Here is a 19,856-nt window from a genome sequence, read left to right on the forward strand (position 1 = left end):
CAGCTTTTTTCTTTTTGCTTATGTGGTGCTGAGGAATCGAACCCAGGGCCTCAGGCATGCAAGGCAAGCGCTCTACCACTGAGCCACCTTCCCAGCCTAGCTGAACTTTTTTGATCAAGGCTATGGCTCTACCACTTGAGTCATAGCTCCACCTCTGGCTTTTTTTTTTTTTAATGGTTAATTGGAGATAACAGACTTTGCTGCCAGGCTGGTTTCAAACCGTTGTCCTCAGATCCCAGCCTCCTGAGCATCTAGGATTCCAGGCTTGAGCTACAAGTGCTTGGCTTTTGTGTGGTGCTGCCTCTTGTGGTACTTTTTTCCAAACTCCAAGTCCCTTAACCCAGTAACTTGCCACTTCATGCATGGTTCCTCTTCTTTTGTGTGATCATAGAAAGCTCTTTAGGAAAATTTAGGGATGATTTCACTTAAGTTCTGCCTAAAAAAACAAAACAAAACTAAGGCCTTAAGAGCAAATAGGTATTAGCTAAGTAATGAGATTGGGGAAAGGGAAAGGGATAAGAAAAAGAGTATTCTGAATCTAAGAATATACAGAAGAGCACAATGTGTTTGGGAAAGCTCAAGTTGTTCATTCCACAAAAGGTTTTTACTCATTTATGCCCAGGTGACAAGCTAGACTTTCCTATCCAGAAGGTCCCTAAGTACACAGGGTCTTCTCTGACCCAGGCCAGAAAGATACAACCAATGAAGGGTATTTTCCTAAGCATCCCTATGGCAGCATTCACGGTTTAGTTTTTCAGGGTCAGTACTCACTTTATCTTTGGTGGTTAACATGCCAATAAATCTTCCTTAAAGAAAAACCCTACACACTCACCCATCAGATTTATCTCTGTGACCTTGCTAAAGAGAATATAGCTAAACCATACAATAAGAACTGTTTACAAAAAGGCTACTTTCTGTAGACCCAAAATCATAGGGAACTGGATCCCTATGTCTTTAACTTGAGACATCAATGTATGAAATATGCAAACCTTTCATCTTGTCACAATTATTGTCAGTGAAAATATTCACTTCCAATTTTTAAGGATTTGGGGTTTAAAAATCTTAACACGAGACAGTCACTGAAATAAGGGATGTAAATCAAGTTTCGACAAATATTAAAACTGGTCAGGGTTAACTGTGATAATTTCTGTGCCACGGTTGTTATAATGTGCTTCATTTCTAGGGACTAATTTCTATTTCCAGGTTGATGACTTACTAAGTTTTTCCTTCTAAAAAGATTACAAAACATAAACAGAATTTTAGGTAGTTACTATTTAAATTTGTAAAAAAAAATTTTTTTTGTGGTGCTGCAGATAGAACCTAGAGCCTTGCATAAATTCTTAAGTGTTTTATTACTGAGCTACATCTATAGTCTTTATATTTTTTTCTTGTGGGTCCTGGGGCTAGAACTCAGGGACTAGGCACTGTCCTTGCTCAAGGCTAGTGCTCTACCACTTGAGCCATAGCATCCCTTCTGGCTTTTTCTGTTTATATAGTACTATTTAGGTATCGAACCCAGGGCATCATGCATGCTAAGCAAGCACTCTACCACTAAGCCACATTCCCCAGACTCTAGTCTTTGGTTTTTTGAGAGCCTGGCTATGTAGCTCAGGGTGTCCTCAACCTCTTAAGTATTGAGATTACCAGCCTGGCCACCATACCTATCAAATATTACTATTACCATTGTGATTCTGAGGATTGAACCGACCATTGTGATTCTGAGGATTGAACTGGGCCAGTTCCTTGTGCATCATAGCCAAGTGCTATACCATGGAGTAACAATCCTCTAAAATAGACATTCTTGAGCATTCACTCTCAATCGGAGTGAAAATTGGTTCATGAGGGGCAATATATACATCTATTTTTTTCCTGCTTCATACTGCATATATATAGTACTATATATATACTATATATATATAGTACTATATATATATAATAAAGCAAAAAATACATAGTATACAAAAATACATAATATACTATATAGTATACCACAGATAGTATACTACTATATATGTAGGATATTACGACTATATAGTATACTTATGTGTAGTATACTCTATAGTATATACTATATAGTACTATATACTATATACAACTATATACTATATAATATATACTATATAGCATAAAATATAGTATGAAGCAGAAAAAATAGTCTGTAAATGTATGCCACGTATAAAGTGTATATATGGTATTTATACATGGTATTAACATTTTATGTGAAGTGGGATTAGGAAAAAGAAATCTAAAGAGGATTTGTGGGCTGGGTTCCTGTAGTTTATGGCTATAATCCTAGCTACTCAGGAGGCTGAGATCTGAGGATCAAAGTTTGAAGCCACCCTGGGCAGGAAAGCCTCTGAGACTCGTATCAAAAAGCTGGAAATCCACAATTAATGCCCTCCCCCCATGAAGGGAATGATAGTTATCAAAAGCCTATTGAAGAAGTCACAAATACCCAGAATAACTCCACTTGAAAGATAATTCTAAAGCAATGGTACTTACTAGACACTATGTTGAAAATGAACTATACAAGTTGTGGGTGAGGATGGGAGGGAAAAACTAGGAGAGAGCAAGGGAAGGAGTGACATTGTTTAAAAGGAAATATACTTTTTTTTAATATTCCATCTTTTTTTCTTTCTTTTTATTGTGAAAATACCGTACAGAGGAGTTACAATTACCTGGGCAAGGTAATGAGTACATTTCTTATCAAGCATTGTTGCCTCCTCCTTTGTTTCCCCTTACTATCCCTTGGAAATATACTCTTAATCTGACTTATGTAACTGTAAACCCTCTGTACATCACCTTTATAGTAATAAAAAAAATGCATGAAAGGAAAGAATGCACTTGTAAATGGCTCCCATTCTTTGGCCTATTTCTCCTAGCTAAAGACATTAACATTGTTCAAGTGTAAAGGAAACATTTGAACTAATTAAAGAAAAAAAAAGGGTTATAAATAAATTTACAAGAGTACAAATCAAAAGGTAAATTTATTTAAATTACTAAAATAGCTTTTAAAGTCTTTACACATCAATTGCTACAATTATTTTTTGAAAGATATAAGATATTACTTTAAAATTATTTAGGTCAGTGAAACACTTAATAGAACATTTCATTTTCCATATAATATGCATGTACAAAATAAGCTTCTTCAAAACAACTGTTTTACAATCCTTTATAAATCAGATGATCTGAGTTCTGGTAGGAACAAAACAATAAAGGGCATACATTTATGAATATTGGTAACTTTAGTGGTAGGAAATTTCTACCACTAGTTCTAAGACCCTCAGAGGGTAACTTGTGAAGCCAATGACTGGCTCTAATACTCTAAAACAGTATTTTCATTTAAATGCCTATAGACACAATTTAAAAAAACAAAAACAAAAACAGAGTGAATCCGTTATGGATTGAGCTCATGCATGCTATTCAAGTGCTTGACCATTGTGCTACATAGAATAAAGCAAATCAAAGCAAGTAGCAGGCAGAAGGTTCACTATAGATGCAAAGTCACAACTAAAATACTATAGGAGTACAAAAATACAACTAACACTCTATGTATGTGGTAAAGTTTGCTCTCTTTTTGGCTTGAGGCACTCTTAATGAAATTTATCATGTGCATAGTTAGTCTTTATATTTGTTATGGAGTGTCAAAACCAAAACCACAATCAAATCAGACTGTAACAAGTGAGCAAGTAGAAAATTAGCTCAGGATAGCTAAAAAATGGCTTATCAATATGAGAATGTATTTCTTTAAAATAGTAACTTTAGGTTATATACAAAGTAAACTGAATTTACCTGTTTTAAGAGACAAATCAGGAAATACATTAAATCTTACCATAGATAGGTTTTAAACCCCCCTGGGATGATGAAGACTTTCTTAAAGGAAAACAAAAAGATCCTTACAGAATTTACCACAGTAACAGTTCAGATAGATATTTTGACTAACTTACCACTCAGTTGCTTATTGTAACATTTTATCTTGGAAAATATATTTTTCCTTTTTCCTTTCCAATTCTACAATTTCTCTTTTTTCCTCCTCTCCACCCTCCAAAAACAAAGGAAAAAAAAACTAAACACACATTCAAGATAACCTTTCATTACTTTTGTTCCTATAGCAGAGCTGCTAATACAATACTTAAATGGTATAGAAGAAAACCTATGGTTACAATGAGGAAGCTGCCTTACTAATAAAAAAATCTAAAAAATAGGGATGATTCAGAAGAAAGGAGCTTAATCTTTTTCACTGGTTACATCAAACCAAGAATGATTCAGCCCAGAATCAAAATAGATCCTCTATGGGATTGTATATAATTTACACTCTCCTAAGTACCCTTAACATAGCTCTTAATAGAAACAGAGAAATAATTCTCTCATTACAGACAATTAGGTTGAATAAATGATTTAGTTTCTGTACAAAGAAACTAGTTCTCAAAAAAAAAAATGCTGCGAATTCTGTCTGTAGTTAGAAAGTGTAAAAAATTCTCAGAACCTGAGACATGATTTTTCTCTCCTTTTCTCCCTTATAAGCAGATACCTCTTTTCAGAGCATTTTCAGGTTGCACAGGCAGAACTAAGTGAGAAATACGGCTCCAGAGCCCATTCAATTTGTCCAGGTCCATATGATTGTAGGAGCTGGGTGTGCTAGAATCGATGAACTTGACTTTGAGGAAATCTCTCACTTTTTCTTCAATTTCTTTTAGGCCTAGGCTGGTTCCAAGTGTTTTGTCTTCTAACAAGACAGTTAGGACTAAGGCTACATCTTTGAAGGCTGCATTTTCGTGGTCACAATATTTGTAGAAGATCAGAGCAGAGCCTGCAGGCAACGACTCAAAGCGGTGTACCACAGCTGCATTCTGGCCATTTCTAAATCCATTGGTCAGTTCCCGATCTACTTCTAGTTTGACAACATCACTGTCCTGAGTAGCTTTGCCTGTTCCATCAATTCGAATGGCGCGGACACTACGGAAGGAAGAATAGGCATCAGCAATTTGTTCACTCAGACACTTAAGTGCTTCTTCCGCATCTTGGGCAGCTGTGAGAAGCAAGATCGCAGGCTGAGGCCGAGGATGGGAGCTGTTAAGATGTTTTTGCAGGAACGTTACACTTCTTTTCCACAGCTTCTCATCTTGACCTTGATACTTAGTCATAAGTTGGTTCATCTGGTTTTGGAATTCTTGAGCAGCAGTGGTTTTTACCTCAGGAGTATGAATGAATGGAAACATCCAAAAGGCAAGAACAACTACTGCACAAAGTAGCCACCACCGCCATTTCTTGACAAAAGATTCATTTTGGGGTTGTTCAACCACTTCTGTTCACAAAAGAAAGAAATGACAGATAAATATCATTTTCTAAGATTCAAGGGTAAGTGGCTTGTCATTTTCAATCACATAGATGGAACTGAACCAGGTACAGAAAGACAAATACCACATGAACTCCTCACTTGCATTCAAAATCTAAAACTGTTGCTGATCTCAGAGTTGAGAGTAGAATAGACTACCAGAGGCTTGGAAGAGTAGGAATATAAAATGGGTGGGGAATGGTTGAGCAACAGGTACAAGACAGACAGGAGTAAAATGTTCTAGTGTGGTAGTATATAAAAGGTGTGCCCTAAATAATGTTCTGGTGTGATAATGTGCTATGTATTTTATTATTTTAACAAATTAGAGAAAAGATTTCTGAATGTTTTTTATTATAAAACAATTATAAAATAGCCTGCTGTTGGCAACTCACATCTGTAATCCTAGCTACTCAGTAGGCTGACATCTGGGGATCACAGTTCAAAGTCAGCCCAAGCAGGAAAGTCTGTGAGACTCTTATCTCCAATTAACCACCAGAAAACCGGAAGTGGTGCTGTGGCTCAAGTGGTAGAGTGCTAGCCTTGAGCTGAAGAGCTGAGGGACAGCGCCCAGACACAGAGTTCAAGCCCCATGACCAACAACAACAAAATACCTTAGGAGACAGGTATGTTTAGTCTTCTAATATACAAGTATCAAAACACCATATGTATCTATAAATATGAATGATTTTAATACTTTTAAATACTAGTGAAAATTGATTTAAATTTAATTTAAAAAAAGAAAAGCTCTTTGGGAGTACTTAACCTTAACTAGTATCAAGGGGTCTAAAGACCAAAAATGTGAGAATCACTTTTTTTTTGGGGGGGGGAGGGGTCGGTCATGGGGCTTGAACTCTGGGCCTGGGTTCTGTCCTTCAGCTCTTCAGCTCAAGGCTAGCACTCTATCACTTGAGCCACAGGGCTACTTCTGGTTTTCTGAGTGGTTTATTGGAGATAAGAGTCTCATGGACTTTACTGCCCCGGTTGGCTTGAACCATGATTCTGAGATCTCAGCCTCCTGAGTAGCTAGGATGTCAGGCGTGAGCTACCAGCACTGGGCTGAGAATTACTATTTAAAAAAATTTTTTTGCCAGTCCTGGGCTTGAACTAAGGGGCTGGGCACTGTCCCCAAATTTTTGTTCAAGGCTAGCACTCTGTCACTTGAGCCACAGGCTGAGGAATCGAACCCAGGGCTACATGCATGCTCGGTACCACTAAGTCACATTCCTAGCCCTCACTATTATTTTGTAGTACTCATTCAGGAGATGTAGGCTACAGGAATAAAAGAAACTTGTCTTAAGGCAAGGTACATGAGGTAAGTGTTCCTTACCTGTGGATTTCAAAATCCATAGCCATCCTCTTAAGCCCAGTATGGTTCAGTTAATGGTTATTTACAGATTTAGTTATTTTTTTATTTTAGGTCTTAGAAACAATAAAGGGAAGGGGAAAACTAGTTGCTGTTTCATGTGCTTAGTCCACAAAGAATTTCACTGTTGGGGCTGGGAAGGTGGCTCAGTGGTAGAGCGCTTGCCTTGCATGCTCAAGGCCCTGGGTTCGATTCCTCAGCACCACATAAGCAAAAAGAAAAAAGCCGGAAGTGGCGCTGTGGCTCAAGTGGTAGAGCGTTAGCCTTGAGCTGAAGAGCTGAGGGACAGCGCCCAGGCCCAGAGTTCAGGCCCCACAACCGGACCCAAAAAAAAAAAAAAAAAAGAATTTCACTGTTAGTAAAATACATACTATTTCCTCTGAAGTACTTAAAAGTATGACTCTTCAAATAGCATTAAATCAAACTGTTGTAAACAGACATTTAAACAATTATGGATCACCAAAATTTAAACTTTTTTTAAAAACGTTTTTTGTTGCCATAAAGGGGTTACAGTTAATGAGTACATTTCTTTTTGGACAATGTAACCCCCTCCCTGCTCTTTTCCAGTCCAATTTCAAATTTTAAAACTCAGTTACTGAACAGATAAAACTTACGTTGGGTAGAGGCTGGTAAAGATTGATTTCTGGGCTCCGATTTCTGCCTGCTATCATCTAAGATAGAAATAATTTTAAAAGATGGTCAATTTATGTTCTTAATTTGAGCATTTATTTCTAATGTAGAAAGAAATAGAAATTCTATTAGGAGAAAAAGCAGAGAGATCAGCTACAAGCAGAAGAAAGGTCTATTTTACTCAAAGTTCCTTGAGACACAAGATCTATATCTTTCATGATTATTCATATCATGTAGCGATCTAATACAAAGCACACATTTAATACTCAAAGTTGAGAGAAAAGCCTTGAAGCTTATTTAATGGAATTAGTACAATAAATAACACCATCTAAACAATGCTTATAGATTCTGTAAAGAGGAGGGAGGTGAGAAAAGGAACACAATGTGGACTATGGATTAGTAAACTATCTGGGTATGATATTTGCATATGAAAATCTTTTTTTATTTTCTATTTTTTTGGTCCGGTTGTGGGGCCTGAACTCTGGGCTTAGGCGCTGTCCCTCAGCTCTTCAGCTCAAGGCTAGCGCTCTACCACTTGAGCCACAGCGCCACTTCCGGCTTTCTGTTTATGTGGTGCTGAGGAATTGAACCCAGGGCCTTGAGCATGCAAGGCAAGCACTCTACTACCACTGAGCCACCTTCCCAGCCCTGCAATAATCCTTAGTATTTTCTACCTTAAACTGATTCAAATACTTTTCTGGGGCTTCTTTCTGACCATCTCCAATATCAGTAATATCTGAAAAATCATATCAGAAAGCATTTCCTAAGTAGGAACTGGTGGCAGTGTTTGTAATCCTAACTACTTATGGACTGAGATCTGAGGATCAAGGTAAAAAACCAGCATAGCAAAAAAAAAAGTGTGAGACTGTCTCTAAAATAACCATCAAAAAGCAGGGCTGGAGGTGGATGCTGGTGGCTCATGCCTGTAATCCTTCCCTGTGATCCTCACAGTTTCCTGTCTAGGCAGGAAAGTCTGTGAGACTCTTATCTCCAATTAACCACCAGAAAACCAGAAGTGGAGCTGTGACTCAAAGGGGCAGAGCACTAGCCTTCAGTAAAAAAGCTCAGGGACATCACCCAGGCCCCAAGTTCAAGCCACATGACAAAAACAAAAAACAAAAAAAACAACAAAACGGGCTGGGAAGGTGGCTCAGTGGTAGACCGCTTGCCTTGCATGCCTGAGGCCCTGGGTTCAATTCCTCAGCACCACATAAGCAAAAAGAAAAAAGCTCAAGTGGTAGAGCGCTAGTCTTGAGCTGAAGAGCTGATGGACAGCGCCCAGGCCCAGAGTTCAGGCCCCATGACCAGACCCCAAACAAAACAAAACAAAACACACACACATACATACAAACAAAAAACAGGGGTGGAGGAATGGCTAAAGTGGTAGAGTACCAGCTAAACAAAGAGTAGAGGCCAAGTGAGTTTGAGTCCAGAACTCCAGTACTGCCACCTCTCCACGATTCCAATTTCTGGTAGTAGTCTAGTAAGTGTGCTTTAGGTTTGTGGTTAGTAAAATTCTTAAAGTATTTTTCTCCAAGTCCATCAAAACTCATCCATTATTACTTTAGAAAATAAAAACTACCCTAACTTTTCTCTTTTTCCCTCTCATGCAGGTTTTTTAATGTCTAAGAGAGAGGAAAAGGAAGGCGAATGATCACATTGGTATGACCTACATTTACTGGTACTGCCATCCATCTGGAGTTTTGTAACTTTTGTATATATAAATGATCTTGCTGGTGGACCTTCCTAGTGTTTATCAACAACTTTAATGTGAGAAACATTGGGCTAAATTGGAGGAACAAAATTAGCATTACCAAGAAACAGAAATAGCTACATTTTTTTGGTCATAAGATAAAACCCCAAATAAGACAAAATGACATCAACACTAATTCTAGGAGACATATTGGGTTTCAATTACTAATTTTGCTTAGGATACTTCATTATTTAGAAATTTCTAAGTTAGGCCATCAAAGTTGCAACTGTATTATTAAACAAATACTAAACTATAAAAAAATTCCAAACTTATCAGATTATCATATTACATGCCTGCAAAGAACAAATGATAAAAATGAAAATGCCATGAAGTATTATTTTACAACACTTGATGAGTCAATATGAATTATGCATCATCAGTCATAAGTAATTTATGGTACACAAACATACCCTTAGCACAGCATATACACTGCTGAGGCAAGACCCTGGTGCCGGATCCTGGCCTATAATCCTAGCTCTCAGGAGACTCTGAGATCTTCAGATTAAAGCCAGCCAAGCAGGGAAGCCATGACACTGTTTTCTCCAATTAACCAACAAAAAGAGCTAGAAGTAGAGTTATGGCTCAAGTAGAAGAGTGCTTGCCTAAAGAAAAAAAGCTCAGGGATATGGGCTGGGAATGTGGCTTAGTGGTAGAGTGCTTGCCTAGCATGCATGAAGCCCTGGGTTCTATTCCTTAGTGCCACATACACAAAAAAGCCGGAAGTGGCCGTGTGGCTCAAGTGGTAGAGCACTAGCCTTGAGCAAAAGAAGCTCAGGGAACAGTACCCAGACCCTCAGTTCAAACCCCAGGATGGGCAAAAAAAAAAAAGTTCAGGGATCATGCCTAGACCAAGTTCAAGACCCAGAAACAGCACACAACACCCCGTCCTCCCCACTGCTAAAGGCACGGAAAAGTAAATTTTATTGTTCTTATTAAAATTAGTATAGCCAATAACAAATTTTGAAACCAATATTTCTGTTGTATTTTTTAGACAAGATCTTGCCGTATTACTCAGGTTGCCCTTGAACTCACAATCTTTCCTATCCCAGAAGCCAGGATGGCAGGCACATGCTGCTACATCCAATTGAAATAAATCTTTTTTTGTCAGTCATGGAGCTTGAACTCAGAGCATGGGTGCTGTCCCGGAGCTCTTTTGCTCAAGACTAGTGCTCTACCACTTCTTGTTTTTGGTGGTTAGTTGGAGGCAGGAGTTTTATAAACTTTCCTGTCTTGCCTGGCTTCCAATTGTGCTCCTCAGAGATCTCAGCCTCCTGAGTAGCTAGGATTACAGATGTAAGCCACCAAGATAAAAGACCAAGTTGAAAAATATGCAACAATCGCTCTATAGAAGTCAAGAATAGAGAACATGAATCCTTCATAGTTACTAACTTTTACCAATATGTTAAGAGTACATAAATATTAATGTGTGATAGGTCTTAAAAATTATGTAACCATTATAATAATCTAAAGGCACTAATGTTTATAAAAATAAGAAAATTGAAGTTCAGGGCTGGGAAGGTGGCTCAGTGGTAGAGCGCTTGCCTTGCATGTCTGAGGCTCTGGGTTCGATTCCCCAGCACCACATAAGCAAAAAGAAAAAAAGCCAGAAGTGGCGTTGTGGCTCAAGTGGTAGAGTGCTAGCCTTGAGCTAAGAGTGAGGGACAGCGCCCAGGCCCAGGACTGGACCCCCCCCCAAAAAAAAGATTTGATGTTCACTAGAGTTAAGTGACTTTACCAAGCTTTCTCATTTAATAAGTGGAAGAGCTAGGACTGGAGAAAGGAAGACAGATAGAACCTGGGGTTAGAAGATTGCCAAGAATTTAATTTCATCATCAAATATTCATTGAAATGCTATAGGATTGTCAAGTCTATTACCTATCTTCCATTGGTTTTCCCAGACCGCTTTTTTTTTTTTTTTGTCAGTCATGGGGCTTGAACTCTGGGCATGGGCACTGTCCCTGAGCTTTTTCAGCTCAAGGAGAGTGCTCTACCACTTGAGCCACAGCACCACTTCTGGCTTTTTCTGCTTATGTGGTGCTGAGGGATTGAACTTAGGGCCTTGTGCATTGCAAGGCAAGCACTCTACCACTGAGCCACCTTCCCAGCTTCCCAGACCATTTTCAATACACTATGACCAGTCCTCTGTGCTAGTCCAAGCAAATGGAAATGACTAAACCAGAAAGAAGTCATAGCTCTTTTATTAGTGAAACCACAAGTGACCCAAATGCTTATTTGAAATACTAAGTATTTTGATATGCTAGAAAATTAAGAAAAACACAGCAAGTAACAGCAATTTAACTACTTACTTGGGATCCTACTCCTCATTCTCGTGGTTTGTTCCCTCCATTCCTGGGTATTTTTTGGATATCCTGAGCCTGAAGCAAATACATATATATATAAATATCATTTTATATTTTTGAAAAGTCTATACACATAGTCTTGAGTAACATAATAAATCGACCAGAAAGAAAGTAGTAGCTTCCCAAGTAAGAGACTTTTTTTTTTTTTTTTTGGTCAGTGGTGGGACTTGAACTCTGGGCCTGGGTGCTGTCCCTCAGCTCTTCAGCTCAAGGCGAGCGCTCTACCACTTGAGCTACAGCACCTCTTCTGGTTTTCTGGTGGTTAATTGGAGATGATGAGAGTCTTATGGACTTTCCTGCCCAGGCTGGCTTTGAATTACAATCCTCAGATCTCAGCCTCCTGAGTAGCTAGGATTACAGGCGTGAGCCATTGGCACTACAAGAGACATTTTTTCACAGGATGTGAAAAAAATCACTAAAGATGCACTCTTCCCATAACAAAACAGCTAGCACATAAATGTATCAGAAAAAACTTTATAAGTCCTTTGATCTACAAGACTAAAGATTTCAATATTATTTAAGAAGTTACCCATTTACCTTTATCAGTAAATTCCTTATGGTAAAACAGACCTGAATAAATTATACATCACAGCACTACTATGTGATATTAAAAAAGCAAAGAGCCAGGCATTGGTGGTTCATACCTATAATCCTAACTATTTAAAAGGCTGAGGTATGAGGATAATGAGGTTTCTAGCCCTAGCAGGAAAGTCAATGGCACTCTTATCTCCAATTAATCACAGAAAAAGTGATGCGGAAGCCCAAGTGGTAGAGTGCTAGCCTTGAGCAAAAGGATTTAGGGACAGCGCCCAGCACCAGAGTTCAAGGCCCAGGTCCAGAAAAAAAAAAAAAGGGGGAAAAAGAACTTAAAAACATATTGAGATTTTTGTTGGAAGGCAGGGTTAAATTGACTGACACAAAGAGAACAGACTACCAAACACTTACTCAACACTGAAGGTTGTTTATCAAGAGTTGTAAAGTCTTGACCTGAAACAGAAAAGGGAGATCACAGATCATTTGAAAATGAAAACAAAAAAGATGTTGTAAAGACATTTTGCTTACCACAGACACTATAAATAAAATCAAACCTTCTTCTGACCAGCCACAAATATACAATATAGTTAATATATTTTTCCCCTTTACTAAAAATATCCAGAAATTAGACAATGACAAGTATTCAGCATTAAGATCATTACCAGCACAATGAAAAATTATAGATGAAGGATATAATAATGGCAGAATACCTGCTTTCTTAGCATGTGTGAGACATTACATTTGAGCCCTAGGCAAAACAAAAAATGGAAAACAACAAAAAGCCCCCATAAAGTGTAACAAAACAAAAACAGGCTAAGGATATTCAATATTCACACTAAATGTTGTAGATCCTATTTTCCCTATTTTATAATTAAAGGTAAACATATTGTTAATTTTTCCCAAATTACTTCTCTGAAAGTACTGAGATACAAATCCAGGCAGCCCCAAATGATATATCATATAAAGTACAGAATAGTCCATATGATATATGCAAAGTAACAATGCTACTTTAAGTTCTGAAGTGGTATTTAAGGATAACTCTAAGATAATGCAAGGGGATAATTTAAAAAATGACATTACAATTAATTCAGGAATATCTATCTGTTAACCTACTAGAAACAAAATATTGACTAAGAATGGCATGTACCTAAGACAAATGGACACTTCCTAATTTTTTATTGTGAAATGAACTTGAGCAAAAATAGCACACACACATTTTTATATATTCTTTCATAAAATACTAAGTATTTTTTTAATATCTGATTTATATATGTAGTTTGTGTGTGTAAGTGAAGATTATGGTTTGAAGCCAGATTCTGATCTCCAATTAACCCACTTGAAAATGAAGTGGAGCTGTGGCTCAAAGTGGTAGAGTGCTTGACTTGAGCAAAAAAGCTCAGGGATAGTACGTAGGTCCTGAGTTCAAGCCTCACAATTGACCCCCCCCCCAAAAAAATATATATATATAAAATAACAGGGCTGCGAAGGTGGCTCAGTGGTAGAGTGCTTGCCTTGCATGCCTGAGGCCCTGGGTTCGATTCCTCAGCACCACATAAGCAAAAAGAAAAAAGCCAGAAGTGGTGCTGTGGCTCAAGTGGTAGAGCGCTAGCCTTGAGCTGAAGAGCTGAGGGACAGTGCCCAGGCCCAGAGTTCAGGCCCCACAACTGGACCCCCCCAAAAAACAAAAAAAACCCCAAAAACATAAAATAACAAAAATAAAGTTTGGGCATAGAGAATAATAACTCAAGAAGTGAAATCATGAGTTAGATATTGGGTAGCATTTGTTTTACTTCATTTTTTAGCATTTACTAGACCTCTTTTTTATTTATATTAAACTGTAAAAGATCTTAAAAATTAATAGTGCTGACTATGCCACAGGTGACTTACACTTACTTTGTGATAACCTCCAAAATGATTCTGCATATTGATCTGATGACCTGGTTTGAACTAAGAAAATAAATGGAAAAGTATAAGACATATTTAAGTGCCTATCTTACAAGTAAAAATGAAATAATCAAAAGAGCAAAAATGAACCACAGGGAGGTCAACACTCAATTTTTTTTTTTGTCGTCGCGTGGCTTTAACTCTGGGCCTGGGGACTGTCCCTCCCTCAGTTCTTCAGCTCAAGGCTAGCACTCTACCACTTGAGCCACAGCGCCATTTCCAGCTTTTTCTGTTTATGTGGTGATGATGCATGCTAGGCAAGCACTTTACTACTGAGCCAACTTCCCAGCCCTCAAGTAAATACTTTTTAAAAGTTTTTAAAGAATTATATTTTATCTAAAAAATTAGCTAATTATAGAGCTGGTCTCTGGGGGCTCATGCCTGTAATTCTAGCTTCTAAGGAGGCTGAGATCCAAAGGATCAAGACTGAAGGCCAGCCTGGGCAGGAATCTTGAAATAACATCTCCAAAATCACTAGTAAAAAGCAGGTCTGGGGTGTGGCTCAGGTGGCAGAGGATCTCCACAAACAACAAAAAAAAACACGTAATTATGCCTTTTCACTAACTTCCAGGTAAAGAAAAACAAAAGTCAAGATATATAACATAGCATAGAAATAATTAAACCTTTGGGATGAAAAAAATCACACGTTTACAATAATGGGTCTTCTTAAAATTATTTATTTACTTATTTTTGTGCTACTCCTGGGGCTTGAACTCAGAGCCTGGGTACTGTCCCTGGGTTTTTGGGCTCAACATAAGCACTCTACCACCACTTGAACCACAGCTTTATTTCCAGTTTTTTTGGGGTAGGTAATTGGAGATAATCTCCTGGACTTTTCTGCTGGGCTGACTTTCAACCACATTTTTAGATCTCAGCATCCTGAGCAGCTAGGAGTACACATGTGAGCCATCAGTGCCCAGCTTAAAATTATTAACATCTATTTTGCATTAATAATTTGTAAGTGGGAAATACCTTATGTATTTTAGTCTACTCTTCGTAGAAGCATATTTTTTCATATAAATGTGCAACTTATTTATTTCAATGTGGTTAGATTGTTACTTTACAAACAGAAGCATTTAACACAAAAGTGTGATGGCTAATTGCCACTTTAACACTATATATTAGGTAATGTGTTGTGTATATTGTAGAACAAAAACAGACACTTTAAATGAATTTTTTTTTGGGGGGTCCGGTCGTGGGGCCTGAACTCTGGGCCTAGGCACTGTCCCTCAGCTCTTCAGCTCAAGGCTAGCACTCTATCACTTGAGCCACAGCGCCACGTCCGGCTTTTTTCTTTTTGCTTATGTGGTGCTGAGGAATCGAACCCAGGGCCTCAGGCATGCAAGGCAAGCACTCTACCACGGAGCCACTTTCCCAGCCCCAAAATGAAATATTTTCTTTAGTGCAGTATTTTCTTCCTGAATCAAACAATGGATCTTCTGCACTTTTTTGGCAATGAGTGGTCCAGAAAATAGCCTTGGAAGACCAGGATTTTCCCAAATATGCCTCAACACTCGGTTCTTCATCTTAGATTTTCTTCTTCATGTGGGAATGTAGACTTCAATATGTCACTGGTACTTATTATAGAAAAGAGATCCCAAGACCTAAACTTTATGTAGTTCCACATAGCTTTATGGTTGTTAGCAATAGTAGTGAATGGTCACAAGAATGGCTTAGTGTCTAAGTTTTAGAGTTTTATATATATATATAGCATTAGTAATAGCACTTAATTTGAATGTTTACTATGCACCAGGTACTCTCTGAGTTCTCTGTATACATGAATTAAGTTAATCCTCAAAATAACTCAGATGACCAAGGAAAACAGAAGTTACACAGCTATCTGAGGGCATATATCTTATAAGTTGAGAGAGAAAATTGGGGGTTTCTGACTCTAGAGGTTGTGTTGAGGTATGAACCACTATGCTGGAGTAGTTACCTATCTCCTTTTAGATTTCCCTGTCATCAAAGACTGGAAGCTAGGTGGGATGATGCAGGAAGGCCAGACTGGGCAGCATAGTGAAAACTGTTTCAAAAACCAACTCTCTGGCTGGTATGGTGGCTCACACTTGTAATCTTAGCTACTCTGAAGGCAAAAATTGGGAGGGTCACTATTCATGGCTAGCTCAGACAAAAAGTTTGAGAGATCCCACCTCAACGCACACCTGCCATCTCAGGTATGTAGAAAGTGTACATAGAAGGGATATTAACACAAGCTGGCCTGGACAGAGAGCAAGACTTTGTTTGAAAAATGATAAAAGCGGGGCTGGGAAGGTGGCTCAGTGGTAGAGCGCTTGCCTTGCATGCATGAGGCCCTGGGTTCAATTCCTCAGCACCACATAAGCAAAAAGAAAAAAGCTGCTAGTGGTGCTGTGGCTCAAGTGGTAGAGTACTAGCCTTGAGCTGAAGAGCTAAGGGACAGCGCCAGAGTTCAAGGCCCATGACCGGACCCAAAAAAAAAAAAAAAAAAAAAGAAAAAAAATGATAAAAGCAAAAAGTGAAGATGTAGCTCAAGTGACAGAACACCACAGGCTAGGGAGGTGTTCTACCACTTGAGCCACTCCATCAGTTTTTTTAGGGAGATTGGTTATTTCTGAGATAGGGTTTTAGTTTATGTCTAAGCCAGCCTGGGTGGTTACCCTCCTATTTATGTTTCCCTGGGTGATTGGACAGGTGGTTGCCACTGCACTTAGCCATTCTATTTCCCCTTGCTGAGATGGCAAGTCTTGATTGAGAGAAGAGCTAGCTGTCCTCAAGCTTTCATTCCTGATCTCTGCATCCCAAGTAGCTAGGATTATAAGCTTAAGCCATGCTGTATGGCTCATCTAGAATTCTAAGTTTTAAATGAGTATTTTTGCCTCTATTCAGTGAACACTTTCAACTGAATAAGTTTAAAGATAAGTCCACATATAAAATTATGAATTTTACTAATCCAGAGAAAATTAAAGAGTACTAAAAATCCCCAAAACTAAATATCATGGCTGATAGTTGTGACTAATGCCAATATGATCAGTTTCTCTATAAATTAAAAACAACAAATAACTCTTCTAAGAACAAAAATATTCTACTTTCCATAAATGGTTGAACAGATTTAAAGTAATTTTTCTAGCTATTGTGGCAATATATAATTATACATCACAGAAAGCAGCAATTTTAATAAATATTAAAAGTATATAACATAAAACATTTTAATTTTTTTGATTGGTCCTGGGGCTTGAACTCTGGGCCTGGGTGCTGTCCCCTGCGCTCTTCAGCTCAAGGCGAGCACTCTACTGCTTGAGCCACAGCACCACTTCTGGTTTTCTGGTGGTTAATTGGAGATGAGAGTTCATGGATTTTCATGCCCGGGCTGGCTTTGAATTGCAATCCTCAGATCTCAGCCTCCTGAGTAGCTAGGATTACAGGTGTGAGCCACTGGTGCCCATCAACATTTTAATTTTGAAGGTAACTTTTTTTTGTCAGTTGTGGGGCTTGAACTTAGGGCCTTGGCACTGTCTCTAAGATTTTCTGCTCAAGGCTAGTGCTCTACCACTTAGAGCCACAGCTCCACTTCTGGTTTTCTGGTGGGTCAATTGGAGATAAGAGTCATAGGCTTTCTTGTCTAGGCTGGTCGGACTGTGATTTTCAGATCTCAGCCTCTTGAGTAGTTAGAATTATAGACATGAGCCATCAGTGCCTGGCTGAAGGTAATTTTTTAAAAAGAAAGCCCAAGGATATTTTTACATTTTAACTAAAATGATAAGTCTATAAAAAGTCATATATACATAAAGTAATGTTACCTCTAGACTCAATCGAATCCCTGGATCTGACCTTTGAAGTAGTGGCATCACTGTTAGAGCTGTCTTGGTCATCATCTTCAGTTTCTCCTAAAAGGAAGTAAACAAGATACTAGTGTGTTTATTCCAATGCTCAAAAGATCCATATTAAACAAATAACCCAACATTAAAATGAAGGCTCTCAAATTATTAATATAGAATTGCTATGCATTATTGCTTACTAGTTTGAATCACATAGTTCTAAATGTATCATAGGGCTGGGAAGGTGGCTCAGTGGTAGAGCACTTGCCTTGCATGCTCGAGGCCCTGAGTTTGATTCCTCAGCACCACATAAGCAAAAAGAAAAAAGCCAGAAGTGGCGATGTGGCTCAAGTGGTAGAGCACTAGCCTTGAGCTGAAGAGCTTAGGGACAGTGCTCAAGCCCAGAGTTCAGGCCCATGACCGGACCCAAAAAAAAAAAACAAAAAAAAACCCAACTAAATGTATCATAATTGAATTCATTTATTTGGTGCTCTCCAAGGCATATAATTACTTTCTAAACAAATATTCAGAATATGTAAAATATTGTATTCCAAGGCTTTAATATAGAGTAAAAAATGAAAAGCATATTCAACAGTGAGAAACTTTCCTTTATGGGTTGTAAACTACATATTCTGTGCAATTAAAGTTAGATACAATTAGTATAAAAGTATGTGTCTCTGTGTGTCCACACAGACATTTCTGTATAAGTGACTAATCTCAGATCATGTTGTTTTAAAAATAAACTAACTTTCCATCTGTACAAATGTAGACTAGTTATGAAAAGGTGGAAAAGCAGTTATTTTAATGCCATTATTAAAGGCCAGTACATGTCACAAGCAAAAAATATTAGCCTTGCTTAAGATTAACTCAAATAAACAAAAAGATGTTTGAAACGTACACAATGGCCCCTATTACGCTTTGTATCCAATTTTATTCTGACTTACTGTAACAAGATATGTATATCTCTTTTCAGAAAAAAAGATAACATTTACCTGCCAAAACTGCTTCAATGAAAAGAAAAAGACTTAAAATATATTGTCTGATAGTTAAAATGAAAATACCTTCTTCAGAGAAAATGACCTTCTGTTGGGCACTGGCATCTTCTAAAAGACAAAAACATAAACCAAAAGCTAAAACTTTGCAAGAAGAGTATCTTCTTTAGAAAGATACCATAAAGATCTAATAACATTTTTCTTTTGTTAAGCCTCTAAAAATCTTTATTTCCTTTTGGCTATTTCAGAAGTAAATTAGATACAAACTAGAATACAAAATATTTTCCCATCAGTTATAGATCTGGCTTGTACTGTAAAATTTGTTTGTACAGAAAACATTAAAGTCTACACCAACAAATACCCCAATCCTATAGATTTATATATTCTCATTTTCCTATGCCAGATTTCTCAAAAGGGAGAAAAACTGACAAATCAGGCCCCCTGAGTACTATTGTTCCAAAGAGTAAACTTTAAAAAAAAAAATCTTGTTTTTTGTTCCACCAGGGCCATCAATATAATTGTTTTTCAAAGCAACAGAGAATGTGAACCAAGAGAAATAAGTGAAACATATGGAATTTTAAATTTTTCCAACAATACTTTTTTTGAAGTGATAAGATGGTAAATCTAGAATAAAACAAAAATTCATCTTAAAACAAAAAAAGGCATTAGAGAAAAGTATGGCAGAGAAAGAGATTACATGACATAGACCTGACCCAATATTGTCTTTAGTCATCTTATGCTAAGTAAAAAGAAATATACTCAACAGCATCAGTTGCACAAATTGGGCTAAAATACTGATTTATCATTGTATAGATGTAATATAAGTCATAATTTAAGAAAGTGAGAGTGTTTTTCAGCTTTTGTCCCTACAGGTTTTAACCTCTTTGCTTCTTAAAATGGTACAAAAATGGAGTCACTAAGCCACTAAGGTGGCTGAGATCTGAGGATTGCGTTTCAAAGCCAGCGAGCGCAGGAAAAGTCTGTGAGACTCTGATCTCCAATAAACCACCAGAAAACTGGAAGTGGCACTGTGGCTCAAGTGGTAGACCACTTGCCTTGAGCTGAAGAGGTAAGGGACAGCGCCCAGGCCCAGAGTTTAAGACCCATGACAAAAAAAAAACAAAAAACAAAAAACGGAGTCACTTATGTGA

General features: G+C 37.8%; 1 protein-coding gene across 2 annotated transcripts in view; it reads right to left on the reverse strand.

Annotated features, from left to right (window-relative positions):
• Nucleotides 1–2,968: 2,968 nt before the first annotated feature.
• The window catches only part of Tor1aip1 (torsin A interacting protein 1), a 29,054-nt gene continuing 12,166 nt past the window's right edge, over nt 2,969–19,856 (reverse strand). The window contains exons 5-11 of one of the 2 annotated variants that reach the window (XM_013015675.1): nt 18,775–18,816; nt 17,696–17,782; nt 13,869–13,922; nt 12,387–12,428; nt 11,388–11,456; nt 7,313–7,369; nt 2,969–5,305 (exon numbers count right to left, since the gene is read on the reverse strand). In XM_013015675.1, the coding sequence (XP_012871129.1) occupies nt 4,518–5,305; nt 7,313–7,369; nt 11,388–11,456; nt 12,387–12,428; nt 13,869–13,922; nt 17,696–17,782; nt 18,775–18,816 (1,139 nt within the window). In that variant the 3' untranslated portion in view covers nt 2,969–4,517. The remainder of the gene's footprint in view (nt 5,306–7,312; nt 7,370–11,387; nt 11,457–12,386; nt 12,429–13,868; nt 13,923–17,695; nt 17,783–18,774; nt 18,817–19,856) is intronic. The other variant, XM_013015676.1, reaches the window with a different exon arrangement.

The sequence above is a fragment of the Dipodomys ordii genome, unplaced genomic scaffold, assembly GCF_000151885.1.
Source record: "Dipodomys ordii isolate 6190 unplaced genomic scaffold, Dord_2.0 Scaffold27, whole genome shotgun sequence".
In the NCBI taxonomy this organism is placed as follows: Eukaryota; Metazoa; Chordata; class Mammalia; order Rodentia; family Heteromyidae; genus Dipodomys; species Dipodomys ordii.